At 67.9% G+C, this 15,704-nt stretch overlaps 3 protein-coding genes across 12 annotated transcripts; 1 reads left to right on the top strand and 2 right to left on the bottom strand.

Moving 5' to 3' along the window:
* Nucleotides 1-255: 255 nt before the first annotated feature.
* RFNG (RFNG O-fucosylpeptide 3-beta-N-acetylglucosaminyltransferase) lies at nt 256-4,107 on the bottom strand. 3 transcript variants are annotated; one of them, XM_047093958.1, is made up of 9 exons: nt 3,815-4,107; nt 3,329-3,377; nt 2,682-2,784; nt 2,393-2,546; nt 2,057-2,145; nt 1,799-1,964; nt 1,473-1,619; nt 1,230-1,315; nt 256-1,148 (listed from the first exon to the last, which is right to left on the bottom strand). In XM_047093958.1, exons 1-9 carry the CDS (start codon nt 4,088-4,090, stop codon nt 1,067-1,069), a joined length of 1,152 nt encoding a protein of 383 aa, XP_046949914.1. In that variant the 5' UTR covers nt 4,091-4,107; the 3' UTR covers nt 256-1,066. The 3 variants fall into 3 exon arrangements, 2 of the variants coding, with proteins under 2 accessions (XP_046949914.1, XP_046949915.1); XR_006964794.1 differs by having other exon boundaries at nt 1,077-1,148; nt 1,435-1,619; XM_047093959.1 differs by lacking the exon at nt 1,473-1,619.
* A 102-nt stretch (nt 4,108-4,209) lies between these two features.
* GPS1 (G protein pathway suppressor 1) lies at nt 4,210-9,607 on the top strand. 5 transcript variants are annotated; one of them, XM_047093953.1, is made up of 15 exons: nt 4,217-4,274; nt 4,587-4,671; nt 5,230-5,322; nt 5,848-6,029; nt 6,484-6,648; nt 6,733-6,868; nt 6,976-7,053; nt 7,232-7,292; nt 7,736-7,821; nt 8,062-8,156; nt 8,403-8,508; nt 8,588-8,668; nt 8,754-8,891; nt 8,977-9,111; nt 9,199-9,607. In XM_047093953.1, exons 3-15 carry the CDS (start codon nt 5,245-5,247, stop codon nt 9,271-9,273), a joined length of 1,416 nt encoding a protein of 471 aa, XP_046949909.1. In that variant the 5' UTR covers nt 4,217-4,274; nt 4,587-4,671; nt 5,230-5,244; the 3' UTR covers nt 9,274-9,607. The 5 variants fall into 5 exon arrangements, with proteins under 5 accessions (XP_046949907.1, XP_046949908.1, XP_046949909.1 ...); XM_047093949.1 differs by having other exon boundaries at nt 4,242-4,274; nt 4,471-4,671; XM_047093950.1 differs by having other exon boundaries at nt 4,242-4,274; nt 4,471-4,671; nt 7,235-7,292.
* Nucleotides 9,608-9,870: 263 nt separating this feature from the next.
* DUS1L (dihydrouridine synthase 1 like) lies at nt 9,871-15,394 on the bottom strand. 4 transcript variants are annotated; one of them, XM_047093955.1, is made up of 13 exons: nt 14,619-15,243; nt 14,062-14,170; nt 13,517-13,567; nt 13,133-13,245; nt 12,517-12,599; nt 12,176-12,279; nt 11,939-12,083; nt 11,728-11,824; nt 11,559-11,647; nt 11,009-11,154; nt 10,651-10,688; nt 10,331-10,406; nt 9,871-10,227 (listed from the first exon to the last, which is right to left on the bottom strand). In XM_047093955.1, exons 1-13 carry the CDS (start codon nt 14,976-14,978, stop codon nt 10,157-10,159), a joined length of 1,482 nt encoding a protein of 493 aa, XP_046949911.1. In that variant the 5' UTR covers nt 14,979-15,243; the 3' UTR covers nt 9,871-10,156. The 4 variants fall into 4 exon arrangements, 3 of the variants coding, with proteins under 3 accessions (XP_046949911.1, XP_046949912.1, XP_046949910.1); XR_006964793.1 differs by lacking the exon at nt 9,871-10,227 and having other exon boundaries at nt 10,345-10,406; nt 10,651-11,154; nt 14,619-15,246; XM_047093956.1 differs by lacking the exons at nt 9,871-10,227; nt 10,331-10,406 and adding an exon at nt 15,300-15,394 and having other exon boundaries at nt 10,601-11,154; nt 14,619-14,865.
* Nucleotides 15,395-15,704: the final 310 nt, after the last annotated feature.

The following is a 15,704-nucleotide window of genomic DNA, read 5'->3' on the forward strand; positions in this document are numbered from 1 at the left end:
GTGTCCACAGTGTGCCGAGAAAGCAGGCGGAACAGGCAGCCGTGTGACCTGTTCGTCATTCCCTGCGGGACCCCTCCCCCAAGCCCTCACCAGACGCTTGGTTCAGAGTCCCGAGGGCGGCCTCAGGCTTGGCTGGCAGGACTGCCTGGGGTGGAGCCTCCTGGGGGCAGCGGCTGGAGGCCGTGTGGTCCCTCTGGAGCTGAGCCTCAGCCCCCAGGTGCCTTGCTGGCCCCTTAAGCCAACACAAGCCAAACGGAAAGTGAAGATCACGCCTTTATTCACTTATGGCAACAGCACAGCAAGGGGCCGGAACGGAAGTGCCAGCTCCTGGTTCCACTCTCTCCTCCAGAAAAGGCACAGTCGGGGGTGTCATCTGCTGGGGAGGGGCTGCCGTGCTGCAGACGGACCCCAGACAAGAGGCTCCTGCTTTCTGGACTTGGCCGGGCTTGGGGGGAGGGGAGGGGAGGAAAAGTACTACATGGGGAGTCAGAGTGCAGAAATAAGGCCTCGGCCAAGAGCACCCCCCCGCCCCCCGAGGAAATGGCCTCCGGATGGAGATGCCCTGGCAAGAAGTAAGCTGTGCCCCAAGCGCGGCCGGAGTCCTTACTGCAGCCGCCCTGAGACCACGGTGCCCTTGCTGGGCACCGAGCCTGGTGTGCGGAGGGCATTCCCCAGGGACCTGCAAGAAAAGCCTCCCCGCTGGCCTGTGGTCAGATGAAGGGTCCCGCATGTGACCCTGGCCTGGAACCCCCTCTCCAGCCCGGGGAGGAGGGCAGGACGGAGCCCTGGGTGCCGTAGGCCAGCCTCCTCCCAGGCCCCTTCCCGTGGGAGCAAGCCTTCGGGGCTGGGCTGGGGGGAGGGGCAGCGTCTCCCCTTCCCACTTTCCGGGGCCGCCCGCACGTGGCACAGCCTGGACCCCTGGTCACCTGGCCCGCCAGGGGATCTGGGGGAGGCCTGCACGGCGCCCACATGTGGCTGTGGCCCTGGATGTGGCCGTGACCACCTGAGAGAGCCAAGGCCAGGAGGGGTCAGCATAGTTCCTGCTCCATGGGTTAGGAATCGAGGGTCACCGAGAGACGAGGTCACTCTGCTTGTGCACGGGACACCAGTCTGTGTCCGGGTAGAGAAGGCAGTGGACAGACTTAAACCTGGGAAGGGGACAGGGTGGTCAGGTCTGCCGGGGGTGGGGGTGTGGGTGGCGACAGAGCCCCTCCCCACTGCCCACTCACCGAGTGGGATCCTGCTGCAGGCTGAAGCCTCCTGCCACATTCACCACGTTACGTGGGTTCTCAGGACCCCCGTAGCTCAAGGTGACCTGGACGAGGGGAGGGGGCAGGTCACTGTCCCGGGACGAGCCCTTCCCGCCCCAGGAGTCCAGCCAGGAGCGGCTGCCCTGCCCTGGCTTCCCGGTCCCCCCAGGGCGGGCTCACGAACAGCACAGAGGGCTGACCGCGCTGAGAGGTGAGGCTCACGCGGAAGACGAGGCTGGCATCCGGCTCAGGAGGGTGGCTGGCGCACGTGCGGGGGCAGCCCTGCTCAAGCCACCTGGCCCTTCCTCCGGCCCGGTCTGCGACGGCACTCGCCGCCTGGGCTGGCGCCTGCTGCCGTGGGCCCGTCCGCTGGGGAGGGCACAGCGGCTGTCCCTTCCAAACGAGCCAGCACACCCAAGGCCCTGGGGCCCAGCAGGCCAAACGCGGGTCTGCAGCAACTTCGCTGCGGTGCTGGGAAACCCTCCAGAGCCCTGGTCGCGGGCAAGGCCCCCGTGGTGAGGGCGCCGGGAGCACCCAGCGGGCCGTACCTGCTGCAGCACGGCGTCAGGCGGCAGCCTCTGCAGGTTCTCCAGGTGGGAGTGGAAGAGTGAGCTAGGCAGCAGGCGAGCACCCAGCAGCCCCTCCACGATGTAGCCCACCGTGCAGTCGTCCGGCAGCCGCACCCGCTCAGCAGTGCTCATGAAGCTGCCCAGGCTGGCAGGGGGCCGGGGGGAGCTGGTCAGGGCCCCCTCGGGCCTCAGCACCAGCACCTCGGGCCTCCCGGCACCCCTGTGCCCTCCGCTCACCTGGCCCAGGGGCTCATCTTCAGAGCGAGCCCTCTGCTCAGGCAGAACCCGGCCCCACCGGTAGCGAACCAGAACTTGACAGTGGTCACCTGAGGAGGAGAAGGATACCGGTCAGGGTGTCGTCCTTGAACTGCCCACACAAGTGGCAAAAGTGCCCCAGGGCACACGAGAGCTTCTGCACCCCAGTCGTCCGGCGCCCCAGCTCCTCCCACCGCACCTCCTTGCTTGCCCGAGCTCTTGCAGTGACCCCCTGGGTGGGTCAGACGCTGGCCCCCCAGCCTTTCCCCAGCAGACCTCCCCCCTCTCTCAGCTGTCGCCGTCAGGCCCAGGACTCACAGTTCCGCCTCCCTGGACTCTCTCGGCGGCCTCAATGGGGTGGTCGAGGCTGGGCCGCCCCAGGTAGACATCCTGGCTGGGCGAGAAAGTGGACAGCAGCTGGAGCAGGCCTTCGGGGTTCACGTAGTTGTCGTCATCCACATGGCAGAACCACCTGGGGGCAGTGGGGGAACTCTCACGAGTGAGGGGCTGGCACAGTTGGGGGCCTCCGCCCCCCTGGCCCGGGTGCGTGGGCCCAGCCTCAGCCCTGGGCTCTCCAAGGGGACACAGGGGCACGGCCACCACATACTTGCGTCCGGACTCGATGAACTTGTCGTACTCCACGGCCATCTTACAGCATAGCGCCTGACGGGTGTGCACGGCCGAGCAGTTGGTGTTGATTACGTGGCTGCCTGGCGGGTTGGAGAAACGGGGAAGCCTGAGGGTCAGGGTGAGGCCTGCCGCCAGCCCACCCCGCAGAGATCAGGGCGAAACGTGGATGTCCAAGCCGGCCTTGCCATCTCGTCCCGATCAAAGGCCCCAGGCCGGGTCTGATGACAGCCCTGGCCTGGCCTCACTTGCTGACCTTGTGGCTGACCCCTGAGGCCCAGACAGGTGGTGACCACTCGGAATCCCATGAGTGCAAAGCCACTCTGGGGTTGACAGCCCGTGTGTGGCTGCCAGGAAGGGATGGTTCCTTGCTGGAGTGCCTTCAGGGAATGTGGTTCCAGCCTGATGCCCTGGGATGCCTGCCCGTGGGTACATCGTGGCTGGCAGGGCGGGTCCCTGGGTGCTGGGCTGGTGGCAGGCGGGTGTCCTGGCTCTGTTCTCTACCAGCCGAGTGACTTAACTCCCGGACCTCTGCACCCAGCAGGGAGACAGGTGCCACTGGACCAGAGCACACACGTGAGGGGCCCTTGGGCACGCTGGTAGGGCTGGGCTGGGGAGGGCACTCACCTCCCTGGAGCTGTAGCTCAGGGTCATCCCCATCGGTGAAGATGAATGTCTGCGGAGAGACAACCTGTGAGGCCCCAGGTGGACAAGGATGGGGTCGCAGAGATGGCCAGGTTGGGGTTGGGCTGGGGGAGAGGGGAGGGCGATCCGCAGCACCTCCTGGTGCTCCCACTGGATGTTTTTGGGGTCTCAGTCCAGTGTCAGCTGAGCGAACCCACCCAGGTCTGGAGCATGGGAAGGGGCAGCAGGGGTGGGTCCTGCGTCTCCACAGACTCAGAGCGAGGGTCTGGCCCTCCCTCTGGGGACACAGCAGTGGGTAGCGAGTCCTGAGGATGGGGTGTCAAGTCGCGGGCTGGGGGGGGGGGGGAAGTCCTTGTGGGGACAGGGGTGCCAGGGGTCGCGGGTGGCTGCGGTCCTGGGTCGGGATCCTGGGCGGGGGGATCCCAGGGATGGGGGTCCCGAGGGCGGGGATCCAGGGGCGACGCCCACCTGCTGGCGGGCCCGGGAGATCCAGGTGCGCAGCAGCAGCCCGAGGCGTGGCCCGTGGTTCTTCTGGGTGGTCTTGACCGCGATGAAGACGTCGTCCGGCCGCAAGCGGGGGGCGGTGGCGAGTCGGGCGGGGGGCGCGCGCGGGCCGGGGCCCGGAGTCGGGGCCGGGGCCGGCGCGCGGGGCAGCGACAGCGGCAGCGGCAGCAGCAGCAGCGCGGCCAGGGCCGCGGCCAGCGCGAGGCAGGCCCGGCACAGCGCCCCCCGCGCACGGCTCATGCGGCCGCGGGACCCGCCGGCTCCGCCCGGGCCAGGCCGCGCCGCGGCCCCTTTAAGAGCCGCCCCGCCCGCCGCGAGCCGGAAGCGCTGCCCCGGAAGCGGACGGCGCTGCCCCGGAAGCGGACGGCGCGCCGCGGCGGGGTGGGCGAAGATGCCGCTGCCGGTTCAGGTGTTTAACTTGCAGGTAACGAGCCGCGGCCGGCGGCCCCTCCGCACCCCCCCGACCTCCCCCGCCGCCGCCGCCGCCGCCGCCGCCGCCGGGGCCGGAGCCGGGCCCCCGCGCGGCCTCCCCTCCCCGCGGCCCGGCGGCCTCGCGCAGGGTCCCCGCCGTCGGCCCGGCAGGCGCGGCCGGGCGCTAACGCTCTTTCTCCCTTCAGCAGCAGGCCAGCTGTGTGTCAGGGTCGGGGGGTGCAGAGAGTCAGGACAGAATGAGGGATAGCCCGGCCCCCAGCTCGGCCTCCTCGTCAGTGACAGATCTGTACTGCACCCCTCACAGCAGTAGGTCAGACCTCTTCCTGCCGGGCACGGCCGGGGACTTCAGCCTGAGCGCCAGCCTGTCGGCCTGTACGCTGCTTTATGAGGTACCTTCCAGGACAGGGGGCCCAGGAGCGAGCGAGCGAGCGCGGGAGGGGGGCAGAGCCCCGCCCGCCGGGCCGGCCGGCAGCGCAGGAGGGTCCCCGAGGTGACGCCTCCCCGCCCCTCGCCCCTCCGCGGGCTCCCGGTCCTGCGGCCCCCGCGGCCCCCGCGGCCGGGGCGCTCCCGGGCGGAGGCCGCGCCCGCTTCTTCCTTAGGGCTCGGAGGAGGCTGCGTCAGGACGGCGGCTGGGAACGAGCAGGGCCGGGGGAGGGGGGCCCGGGGCAGCGGCGCCCCGCTGTCCGCTTCCCGCGCCGGAGCCGGGCGGTTAACGTGGCCGCTGGGGATGTCTGTCTACCAGCCAGCCGGTCGTGCGCGGGGCGGCCTTGGAGACGGGCCTGGAGACGGGCCGGGGGTGGGGAGGGGCGGGATGGCCGGCTCTCGGGGACAGGATCCCGCCAGGGAGACAGCACGGCGGGCAGAGGTGACCTCAGGGCACAGCGAGGGCTCCTCGCCCGACCCTGGCCGCCCGGCTCGAGGTGCCAAGGTGCTCCCCCGTGTTGCAGGGGGCCGTGGAGCCCATGCAGATCGATGTGGATCCCCAGGAGGACCCGCAGAACGCACCCGATGTCAACTACGTGGTGGAGAACCCCACCCTGGTATGGAGCCCGGGGGGCGCTTCCAGGGGTGGGCAGGAGGGGACTGACACCTTGGCCGGGCTCCCCACTCTGGCCGTGTTTTCCTCGGACCCAGGAACCTTAGGGCTGTCCCGCTGCCCACTTAAAAAGGGTGGTAGCCCAGCTGGAGACCGTGCGCCCTGCTTCTCTCCCACGTGGAAGAGCCCACGGGCCACGCCACCGTGCATCTTGCCTCACGCTGAGGACAGGTCTTCCTTGGGGCCCGACCCTTAGAGCACTGCTGCTTTACCGTTAACCCCGGGGACCGGCAGGAGCGAGGGGTGCCCCTCCGGCTCTGGCCGTGCACCTCCTCAGCCCCCGGGGCAGAGCTCTACCCCAGGGGGCCATTTCTAGAACTGAGTAGTGGTCTGGTGCCCGCACGTGCATGGGGCCTCTTGGACACGGGAACAGGGTCTGTGTTTGGGTCCTGTGCCTGTCCTTGCCAGGGGCTGGGAGCTGGGGTCCCGCCGGGCACAGTCTCCATCCACTCCCCCCACCCCACCTCAGGACCTGGAGCAGTATGCGGCCAGCTACAGTGGGCTTATGCGCATCGAGCGGCTGCAGTTCATTGCTGACCACTGCCCCCCGCTGCGGGCGGAGGCCCTGAAGATGGCCCTCTCCTTTGTGCAGAGGACCTTCAACGTGGACATGTACGAGGAGATCCACCGGAAGCTCTCGGAGGCCACCAGGTGAGGGCAGGGTGGGAGTAGGCACCAGGACCTGGGCATCGTGTGTCCTCCTCGGGGGCAGCCCAGGCAGGGGGCCCTTCCTGTGCCCGTGCGACCCCTGACACCACCCGCATGAGGACACTTAGTAGCAGCACTGCCTCTGTGCGGTGACCTGGCCGTCCTCGTTGAAAAGCCAGGCAGGGCAGCAAATGGCAGGACGGACTAGGTTCTCACTCTTCCTGCTACGTGGCCGTCACCGTTGTCCTGGACTTTTCCGTGTGCGGTGACGTGCGGTTATTCTGACATCAAGCTCGTGGAGACGACAGTTTCTCGCAGCTCGGCATGGCTGCAGGACTCTTTTCCCATGGGGCGCCCGCACCAGGCTCAGGGCCCCTGTGTTCCTGTGCTGGCCGGGGGCTCCCCCCGTAGTGGCTGGGCCAGAGCGAGGGGCCCCTGACGGCCAGGTCCTACGCAGGGAGCTGCAGAATGCGCCTGACAGCATCCCCGACAGTGGCGTGGAGCCGCCGCCCCTCGACACGGCCTGGGTGGAGGCCACGCGGAAGAAGGCCCTGCTGAAGCTGGAGAAACTGGACACGGACCTCAAGAACTACAAGGGCAACTCCATCAAGGAGAGTATCAGGTGCTGCTCGTGGGACACAGGGAGGCGGGCGGGCAGCCAGGCTGCGTGGCCCTAGGCCCAGCTCGCTCACGTCTGGGCCCACAGGCGCGGCCACGACGATCTGGGTGACCACTATCTTGACTGTGGGGACCTCAGCAACGCCCTCAAGTGTTACTCCCGGGCCCGGGACTACTGCACCAGCGCCAAGCACGTCATCAACATGTGCCTCAACGTCATCAAGGTGGGTCCTGCCGCCGCCGGGTGCGCTCCGGGAGGGGCTGCGGGGCAGCAGCGCGCCTGGGCCAGCAGGGGGCGCCCCGGGCTGAGTCCACCCCACCCGCCCGCCAGGTCAGCGTCTACTTGCAGAACTGGTCTCACGTGCTCAGCTACGTCAGCAAGGCGGAGTCCACTCCTGAGATCGCCGAGGTAACGCCGTCTCCGCGCCCGACCTGCCTCCTCAGACCCTGCCCCCGGGACCCCCGACGCCCACAGGCCTCCGTCCTCGGCAGTCTGCCCTTGTCCCTCTGAGGCTGGGGCGGCGCCCCGGGGAAGGACGAGGGTGTGGAGGGTTTTGGTGGCTCACGTGCTCGACTTTCCCCTGCAGCAGCGTGGGGAGCGGGACAGCCAGACCCAGGCTATCCTCACCAAGCTCAAGTGTGCTGCAGGTGAGGGCCCTGGGGCGCAAGGACACCACCGTTGCCCCCAGCGCTGGGGGTGGGCTCGTCGAATCTCAGAGCCCGGTCAGGAGCCTCATCACACGCATGGCCCCAGGTGATGCCTGTCTCCTCAGGTTCTGCCAGGGTGTGGCCCGTGGGCAGAGGCCCAGGCATTGCTCTCAGCTGCTATCACTTCTGGGCCCCTGCTCAGCCTGGGAGGGCTCAGCCTAGGAGTCCTTTGCAGGAGTGACCACACCTGTGCACAGCTTCCCCGGGCCCTTGATCGAGGAGGGTGCAGAGTCGGAGCTCGTGGGCGCGGTCCCATCTTGATAGCCGGAATTCCTGTCCCAGACGGAGGAGCGCGTGGGGTGGGAGAGGCTGGGGCTGATGGCCCGGTGAGGCTCTGGCAGCTTCCTCTGGGCCCTGGCTTCATTCTACCTCCCCACCCCTAGGCCTGGCCGAGTTGGCTGCTCGAAAGTACAAGCAGGCCGCCAAGTGCTTTTTGCTGGCTTCGTTCGATCACTGTGATTTCCCCGAGGTGAGGAGCGTGAGGGTCTCTGGGGAGGAGCCCTTGCTGGGACTTGCAAAGCAGGGGGAGGGCTCGTGGGTTGGGCTCTTTACTGAGGGGTATTCCCCCAGCAGAGTCCTCGGCAGTCTTTGAGTGGGTGGCAGGCAGGGCAGGGGTGACCCAGCCTCGCCTCTGGGCCGCCCCCTCGCATTGCGTCCTGACCGTCAGTGACCCTGGGCGTCTGGATGCAACTTCTTTCTTGCCCTTCAGCTGCTTTCCCCCAGCAACGTGGCCGTCTATGGCGGCCTGTGCGCCCTGGCCACCTTTGACCGCCAGGAACTGCAGCGCAACGTCATTTCCAGCAGGTGTGTGCGGGGTGGGTGCTGGTCCCGTAGCCTGTCCCTCTGGGGGGCCCACTCTCTGGTCCTGCGTCTGCCTGGCCTGGCCCTTCCCCTCCCTTCCCCTCTGCTCCCCTCCGCTCCCCTCCCCTCCCCTCCCCTCCCCTCCCCAAAGCCTGAGGACTGCCACGCTCAGGGCTGTGGGCCCCCCTCCGTCGGCCTTGGGAGCGGGTGCGCAGGTGTGGGGCCAGCTCTGAGGGTCTGCACCTGCAGCTCTTTCAAGTTATTCTTGGAGCTGGAGCCGCAGGTCCGGGACATCATTTTTAAATTCTACGAGTCCAAGTACGCCTCGTGCCTCAAGATGCTGGATGAGATGAAGGTGAGGGGCCTGCCGGATCTGGAGGGCGGTCAAGGCAGAGGGCCAGGGGCAGCTGGGGGCTGACCGGTCTCTTCACCAGGACAACCTGCTCTTGGACATGTACCTGGCTCCCCACGTCAGGACCCTCTATACCCAGATCCGCAACCGCGCCCTCATCCAGGTAGACGTGGGGGGGACAGACTCGAGGTGGGGTGCCTCGCACGGGGCTGGGGGCCACGGGAAGCTGACGCGCCCTCTGCCCGCAGTACTTCAGCCCCTACGTGTCTGCTGATATGCACAAGATGGCCGCAGCCTTCAACACCACGGTGGCGGCCCTGGAGGACGAGCTGACTCAGCTCATCCTGGAGGGGCTCATCAACGCCCGCATCGACTCCCACAGCAAGGTGGCCACGCTCGGGCCAGGGCCATGGGTGCGGGGAGGGGACCCCTGAGGCCCGATGGGCACTACCGAGCCCCGTCCCTCCACAGATCCTGTATGCTAGGGACGTGGATCAACGCAGCACCACGTTCGAGAAGTCCCTGCTGATGGGGAAGGAGTTCCAGCGTCGTGCCAAAGCCATGATTCTGCGGGCGGCCGTGCTGCGCAACCAGATCCATGTCAAGGTGAGGGCGGGGCGGCCCTGGTGTGTGGGAGCGGTGGGGCAGGCACACACTCGCCTGCCGGGCTGAGCAGCGGTGTCTCCACCCCAGTCCCCTCCCCGCGAAGGGAGCCAAGGGGAGCTGACGCCGGCCAACAGCCAGTCGCGAATGAGCACCAACATGTGAGAGCACCCAACAGCCTCCGGGACAGGTGGTCTGTGCCCACCCCCTCCCTCCTCCTCGGACTTGGACACGTGGGCTTCCCATCACTCGAGATACTTCCGGAGGTGCCACCTGTGACCCCCACCCCCCCGGGTTTCCATGTCTAGCTTCTTGTGCTCCTTTCACCCTGTTGTGCCCTGTGCTGGGGGCCCTGGCCACGCGGACTGCTGGTCAAGGCCCTTCCCGGAAAGACCTGCGGGGCTCACCTGTGCAGCGCCCAGAGCCCCCACCCAGTGGCACTGCCTCCCCACCCCTGCAGACGTCCCACCTCCCTCCATTAAAGGGCAGCCTGAGAACACGCCCCTTGTGCCATTCCTTCCCGCTTAGTGGGTTTCTAAGGCTCCTCCGGGAGGGCAGGGGCCGGGTCTGGTCCTTCCTTGTCCAGGCACAGAACCTGCTTCCTTGGGCTCCATCCCTCAGCCAGGCAGGGTGGCAGGGAGGGGGCCGAGGCCAGCCAGCTGCTGTTAGGGAAAGGTTTCCCGCAGCAGAAGGTTCCTTGTTCTGCAGGCCCCCCCACCCCACCCTCCCAGCCCCCACACACCCTCTCCGGCCCTCCGAACACATCTTTGAAATGATTTATTGTTCGCTTTTGAACACACACGTTGCTAGGAGGGGGCAGGTCCAGCCTGGGAGCCTGCTCCCCGGTGCAGCATTTCCGGGCTCCCGGCGTAGGCGAGGGCAAGACCAGCTCATCCTTCCGTGTGTGGAGTAGCGGGAGATTCCCTGAGTAAAGGCGTTTCCTCCGGCAGGACGTGGTGAGGCTTCAGCAGCAGCCCCGGGGCCTCGGGTGGGGGGGGCTGCATGTCGGGCTCCAGCTGCCCTTCGGGCCAGGGCGCCGCCCACCACCTCAGGAAAGCTGCCTGGCCCCCTTCCAGGCCAGAGACTTCTCCAATTTGGTTTTAAAAAGCAATCCGTGACCTGGCAGAGAAGCAGGAGGGAAGTGGGGCTCAGGAGGCCAAGGGTCCCACTGTCCCCCCGGGGGACCAAGGGAGACGTGCTGACGGCAGCGGATGCCCCTCACCTGGGCAATCTGCGGCCTCTCGGAAAGCTCGCTTCTTGCAGCAGCCCCGGCACAGGTTGAACACGCACCTGTTGCCCTGGACACAGGAGAGCTGGTGGGCCTGAGCAGGCTCCCCGGGAGCACCAGACGGCTGCACCCCTGGCCAGGGCGCGTCCCGAGGCTGGGCAGAGTCGGCCTCCCCGAGTGGCGAAGCCACTTCAAGCTGTACCCTCGACAGACGGGCAGGGGGCCGCTCCCGCAGGTCCTGGGCAGCCCGGGGACCACCCTGCCCACTACGTGCTGAGGCCGAGCTCTGCTCTGGGCAGCATGGTCAGACTCACCTTTGGGTTTCCACACTGATCACACTTGGCATATTTTGCTGAGAAAAGAACAAAAGCAGACATTGGTTGAGGTGAAGCCATCCCCCAACTGCCACTTACACACGGAGTCCCCGGTGGGAGTTCTGCCTGCCGCGGCCAACCAGGCGGTTCGAGGAGGGCGGGCGCAGCAGTCCCCCGGGGGCCCCCATGGTTCTCTGGGTGTTCGCCAGTAGAAGGGCTTTCTCAGGAAGGTGGCCCCAGAACCCAGCTCTGCCTCTCAAGTGGCTGCAGGAACGCATGGCGACGGCACAGAGCCCCTGGTGCTGCTCTCCTCTGTAGCCATCAGAGCCACCCGTCCCTGGCAAGGGGAACAGCTCACGCTTCAGCGAGGGGTCGAAGGTCTTGTGGGGGTTCCTCAGCTGCTTCTTCTGCTTGTTCTTGGACAGGACATCTGTGCCAACCTCCTCTTCCTCCAGGGCCCGCTTGCTGCGGGCACCCCCGTTCTCCTTGCTCCCTTCCCTGGGCCTGAAAGGGAAGGGTGGTGGGCAGGGCCGGGGGCACCCGCGAGAGGCGACCCGCCAGCCCAGGCCCACGGCGAGGAAGTGCCCGCGGGTCCCCGGTGGCCTCAGCAGCTTGGCTCTTGGGTCGCTCAGGCTGTGGCTGGGCCTGAGTGGCCACAGATGACAGCCAGCCTCACCTGCAAGAACCTGGAGGAAGCTCAGGGCGTCAAACCTCTCATCCCCAGAACAAACGCACCCGGGATCAGAAAGCACAAAGAATCAATCCCCTCGTAGAGAGAAAAAACATAAAACCGAAGCCCCCGCCGACAGAGGAGCAAACGTGACACCGAGGGATGGAGCCGCCAGCACCCCCCACCCTCCAGGGCTGCAGAGGGCAGGCCCGGCCCCCGGGGCTGGTGTGAGGCTCACCCTGGCCGGAAATAGGGCTGACAGATCCAGTGGAAGAAAGGCAAGCCGCCAGGGGGCTTCTCTCCCTCCTTCTGCCTGGACATGTCCTCCTGCAAAAGCCCAGAGAGCCCTGCGTCGTGGAGCCCGAGCCCCTCACGCCTGCCGCAGCCCTGCCGGCCCCAGCACCTGCCTGACACCGCAGCTTCAGCTCCTGGCTCACGGCCGCGACGCCCTCCAGGGTCTTCACTTTGGCGAGCTCCTCCCGAAGCTGCCGGTGCACCTGCAGCCTGGGGCAGAGACGCCGTCACCTGCCGCGGCCAGTCCCCAGGCAGAGCTCCCCCAGGCGCGGCTCAGACCCAGCGGTGTGTGCCTCGGGGGGGGGGGGGGGGGGGACGACTCACGTGTGGTGCCACAGCTTGAAGAGGTGGGCCCGGACACAGGACAGGGGGCAGGGGTGCTGCCGCACGATGTCCAGGTATTCCTCAGCCAGCTCCCACACGGCAGGGCTGCGGCCCTCAAACAGGGCGGGGTTGTGCAGGTTGCCCTCTGTGGGTGGGGGGGGCGGGGGGGGGGGCTTGAAGCTGCCGGAGAGACACCCCCTCCCCTGCCGGGCTGGGCCCACCGCCTCACGCCCTCACCTGCGCTCATGACCCCCTGCACTCCCGTGTCCCGGATGCAGCGCTCCACGTCCTGCAGGCACTGGATGTTCCCGTTGGCAAACACGGGGATGGTTACCGCCTTCCTGTCGGGGGCAGGTGGGCGCACACTCAGAAACACCCTGTCCCCTCAGCCGCGGGGGCGGCGCCCCAGCACGTGGTCCTCTTCTGGCCGCGAGGCTCCCTACCTGCCCTGGCCACCTCGTCCCCCCCCCCCCCCCCCCCCGTCTCCCCCCAGCACCCAAATGGCTGGGCCCCTGGCTTCAGGGCCGGGCTGCACGTCTGTCCCCTCATCCGCCCGCCCTCCACCCCTGCCCACTCACCGCACAGCCTTGATATGCTCCCAGGACGCGGTGCCCGACAACGGCCCCTTCTGCTCCTTGGTGCGCCCGTGCACGGTCAGCAGCTAGAACACAGCAACGCCCGGGCTCTAACCTGCTCGTGGCCACACACCCCGGGCCGACCCCAGGGGAACCCCCTCGCTTTGGCATCAGCTTCCCACGCAGAGCAGAGCAAAGGCAGCCTTGCATCCAGCTGGCGCAGCGTCTGCCCGCGTCCCCGGGGTCGAGGCTGGTGGGCTGCCGCCCAGAGCTCCCGTGTCCCACGGACCCACCCAGGATGCGGAGCCGAGAGGCCCAGCCCCGTTCGAGGGCCAGTCTTGGCCAAAAGTGGCAGCACCCTCGAGCCCAGCTCCAAACGTGTGAGGGAACGCCGGGCCAGCACCAACCTGACCTTAAGGCTGGTGGCAGGTGGGGAGAAGTGAGCTGGGACTCGTCCACCCTCCTCAGGCCCCACCCGTGGTCACCACGATTCTAGTTCGCCCCAGAGAGTTCGCTCAAGGGGGTTCCTGGGGTCCAGGAGCCTCCACACCTGCTTCCAGGTGCAGGGGACACGGGGCAGGGGAATTGCGCTCGGCCTGTGAGCCCACGGCCCGCCTACCTGACAGCCGGCCTTTTCCAGCATCTGAGCGTACTTGACGGTCTTGTCAATCTCTGGGAAGACACGGATTTTGCACGTGACGGGGACAGAGAGCTTCTCATGTGCCAGCAGAACTGCGAAAACAACAACCGGCTTCTGAGAAGCATGGTGTGCACCTGCAGGCAGGCTGCAGGCAGCTGAGACCCGCCTCCGTCCACCAGGGCACTGGAGGGGTGGGGACCGGGTGGGGACACCTCCCTCTCCCTCCTGCACCTACGGCTCCGGGCAGAGCCCCTCCTGCAGCAGCGAGAGCACCGGGGCCGGGACTTGCCTGCCAAGGTCTCAGGGCCACTTCACCAACTACGCCCCAACCTGACTCCCCACCCGTGCCCGGGGCCAACTCACTCATTCTCTGGAGCAGGTCCCACTCCTCCTGCAGGAAGGCCCCGTAGTGACCTGCATGAGACAGGCACGGCCATTAGCACCCATCCTCCTCCTCCTCCTCCTCCCGCGGCCACACATGGCACGAGCACCCCCACCCCCCCACCCCAAGCCATCCAGAGGGGCAGCAACAATCAGGGAGGTGAGCAGTGGGGGCAGGTTGCCCAGCAGAACACCCACCCTCCATGGTTTCTCACCAGCCAGCAACCCCTCGGGCTCAGTGAAGAAAGCGTGAGCCCCACGCCTGGCGGTATAACCTCCTTTCAGCAAAGCCCGTTTACCCAGACGGAGCCCAGTGACCCCCCGGGCACTAAGGGAAGTGACAGCCTGAGAGCCAGCAAACCCTGTCCCTCCAGCGCTGGAGAAGAGCCACCTCCAGAGGGAGCAGCAAACAAAGGGCTGGGACACCACCTGAGCTGCCACTGCCATCGGAGCAGGGTCAGCCACACCCCGGCCTCCATCCGGGCACCCTGTGGGCGCTCAACACAGGAACCCAGAAAGGAACTCACCTCGCTTGGCTATCATCTGCGGGCAACCCAAATTCAGGTCGACGGCATCACAGTAATCCTGGGCCAGGAGAGCCGCCTGGACAAACACCTCTGGGTCATTGGCACAGAACTGGAAAACACATACAAGTTGCCACGAACCTGAACCTGATACCCTGATACTCCAGACAGAGCCCCACAGGGGTTCACACTTGACCCAGCGGAGACAGGATCCCAGGGTTGCCTGCGGGACGTCATCCCGTCCTAAGCGTTTATTATTTGGTGGGTCCCCGTGTCACAAGGAGTCGTCACAGGATCACATCACGTCTCAACTGTAGCAAAGTTGCGATCATGGATTCTACACAGCGCAGAACGTTCTTCCCAACCATTGGCTAGAGCGCGGTGACAGCAGGCCAGTGGTGTCAGGGGCTGCGAATCTTCCAGGGCACCCAAAGTGTCCCTTCCAAACCGGGCCAGCTCCCGGGAGGGGTAAATGTCTTGAGACCAGCTGCAGGTGCCCTCGGAAGCCAGGTGCTTGAGCACCGCGCCCCGCCCCTCCCCTCGGCCGCCACCCCGCCCACCTGCACGATGAGCGGCCGGTCCTCGGGGCACACTTCGCAGTACAGGTTGTCCTTCCGGTAGTTGGCGTCGCGCACGAAGACCTGGGCGTGCAGCATGGGCGTGTAGCAGAGCTGGGCCCCGTGCCGGCGGCTCAGCAGCCTCCAGGCCAGCTCGCTCTGGTCCACCATGGGCGCCACCACGTGGCGAGCCCCCCCCAGGGTGCGGCTCCAGAACTCGAAGCCCTGCAGCTTCGGCATCGTCCGCACGCTGAAGGGGGAGACGGAAGGCTCAGCCGCAGGCGGCGGGGCGCCACGCCCGGGGACGGCGCCGACCTCCCCGGGGCCGCTCCAGCGCAGCCTGACGGCCACACACTGGGACATCAAGGGCAGCCGTGTGCGCGGCCCCGAGCTGCAGCCCCAGGGCCTTCGCCCCTGCGCGCCGCGGCTCCGGTCGGGAGGGCCGCCCCGCCCGCCTCCCTCCTCACAAAGGCGGCTCCTGCTCCGCGGGAGAGGGCGGGAAGCGGGAAGGCTCCTTGTCCGGGCAGGCTCGGCTGTGCCGGCCCCGCACCCTCGCCAGCCCCGCGGGCCGCGAGGCCAAGCCACTGGCTCGGGCGCCCGCCGCGCGTTCCCGGACACCCGGAAGCCACAGGGAAAAGCCCCCGAAGAGGCCGGGGCGCCGCGGCGTCACCGCACGACACCCACCTGCGCCCGGGCCCTCCCGGACCGCCGCCAGGGCCTCTGGGCGCCAGGGCGCGGCGCGGGCTCCCTCGGGGCCCGTCAGGCCGCCACGCCGGGGCCGCCGCCCGGCCCAGGGCTCCGCGCCGGGGCCGCCGGAAGGTGCCTCCGCCAGGGCGGTCCGGGCGGCCCCGCGGTGCGGCGGGAAACGCGTCCCAGGGAAACCGCGCCAGGCCGCGACGGGGCCCGCCCCGCGAGGTCGGAGGTCAGAGGCCCGAGGTCGGCCGGGCCCCGCCACGCCTCGCTCGGGCGGTGGGAGTGGCGCGCCGACCGCGGGCGCCAAGGCCCGGCCGGCGCCCGCTTTCGTCTCCGAGCTCCGCCTCTCTCTTCCAAGGGGGCCGCAAGCCCCCGCCCCGGCCCTGCGCTCGGCGG

The sequence above is a fragment of the Lynx rufus genome, unplaced genomic scaffold (assembly GCF_022079265.1).
Source record: "Lynx rufus isolate CCGP_SWC_20201006 ecotype Redwood Valley unplaced genomic scaffold, mLynRuf1.p SCAF_37, whole genome shotgun sequence".
NCBI classification, from domain to species: domain Eukaryota; kingdom Metazoa; phylum Chordata; class Mammalia; order Carnivora; family Felidae; genus Lynx; species Lynx rufus.

Bases quoted from the DNA above. Each gene is read 5' to 3' on its own strand.
- RFNG (XM_047093958.1), bottom strand. From the start codon at position 4,090: ATGAGCCGTGCGCGGGGGGCGCTGTGCCGGGCCTGCCTCGCGCTGGCC. The intron at 2,547-2,681 runs GTATGTGGTGGC...CACTGCCCCCAG, and splicing joins TTCATCGAGTCCGGACGCAA to GTGGTTCTGCCATGTGGATG. The intron at 1,316-1,472 runs GTGAGCCTCACC...CCCCTCGTCCAG, and splicing joins ATGCCAGCCTCGTCTTCCGC to GTCACCTTGAGCTACGGGGG.
- GPS1 (XM_047093949.1), top strand. From the start codon at position 4,242: ATGCCGCTGCCGGTTCAGGTGTTTAACTTGCAG. The intron at 6,869-6,975 runs GTGGGTCCTGCC...CCCGCCCGCCAG, and splicing joins TGTGCCTCAACGTCATCAAG to GTCAGCGTCTACTTGCAGAA. The intron at 8,892-8,976 runs GTGGCCACGCTC...GTCCCTCCACAG, and splicing joins GCATCGACTCCCACAGCAAG to ATCCTGTATGCTAGGGACGT.
- DUS1L (XM_047093954.1), bottom strand. From the start codon at position 14,978: ATGTCCCAGTGTGTGGCCGTCAGGCTGCGCTGGAGCGGCCCCGGGGAG. The intron at 12,084-12,175 runs GTGAGGGCGTGA...CCCCACCCACAG, and splicing joins GCAGGGGGTCATGAGCGCAG to AGGGCAACCTGCACAACCCC. The intron at 11,648-11,727 runs GCAGGTGCTGGG...GGGCTTTTGCAG, and splicing joins AGCTGAAGCTGCGGTGTCAG to GAGGACATGTCCAGGCAGAA.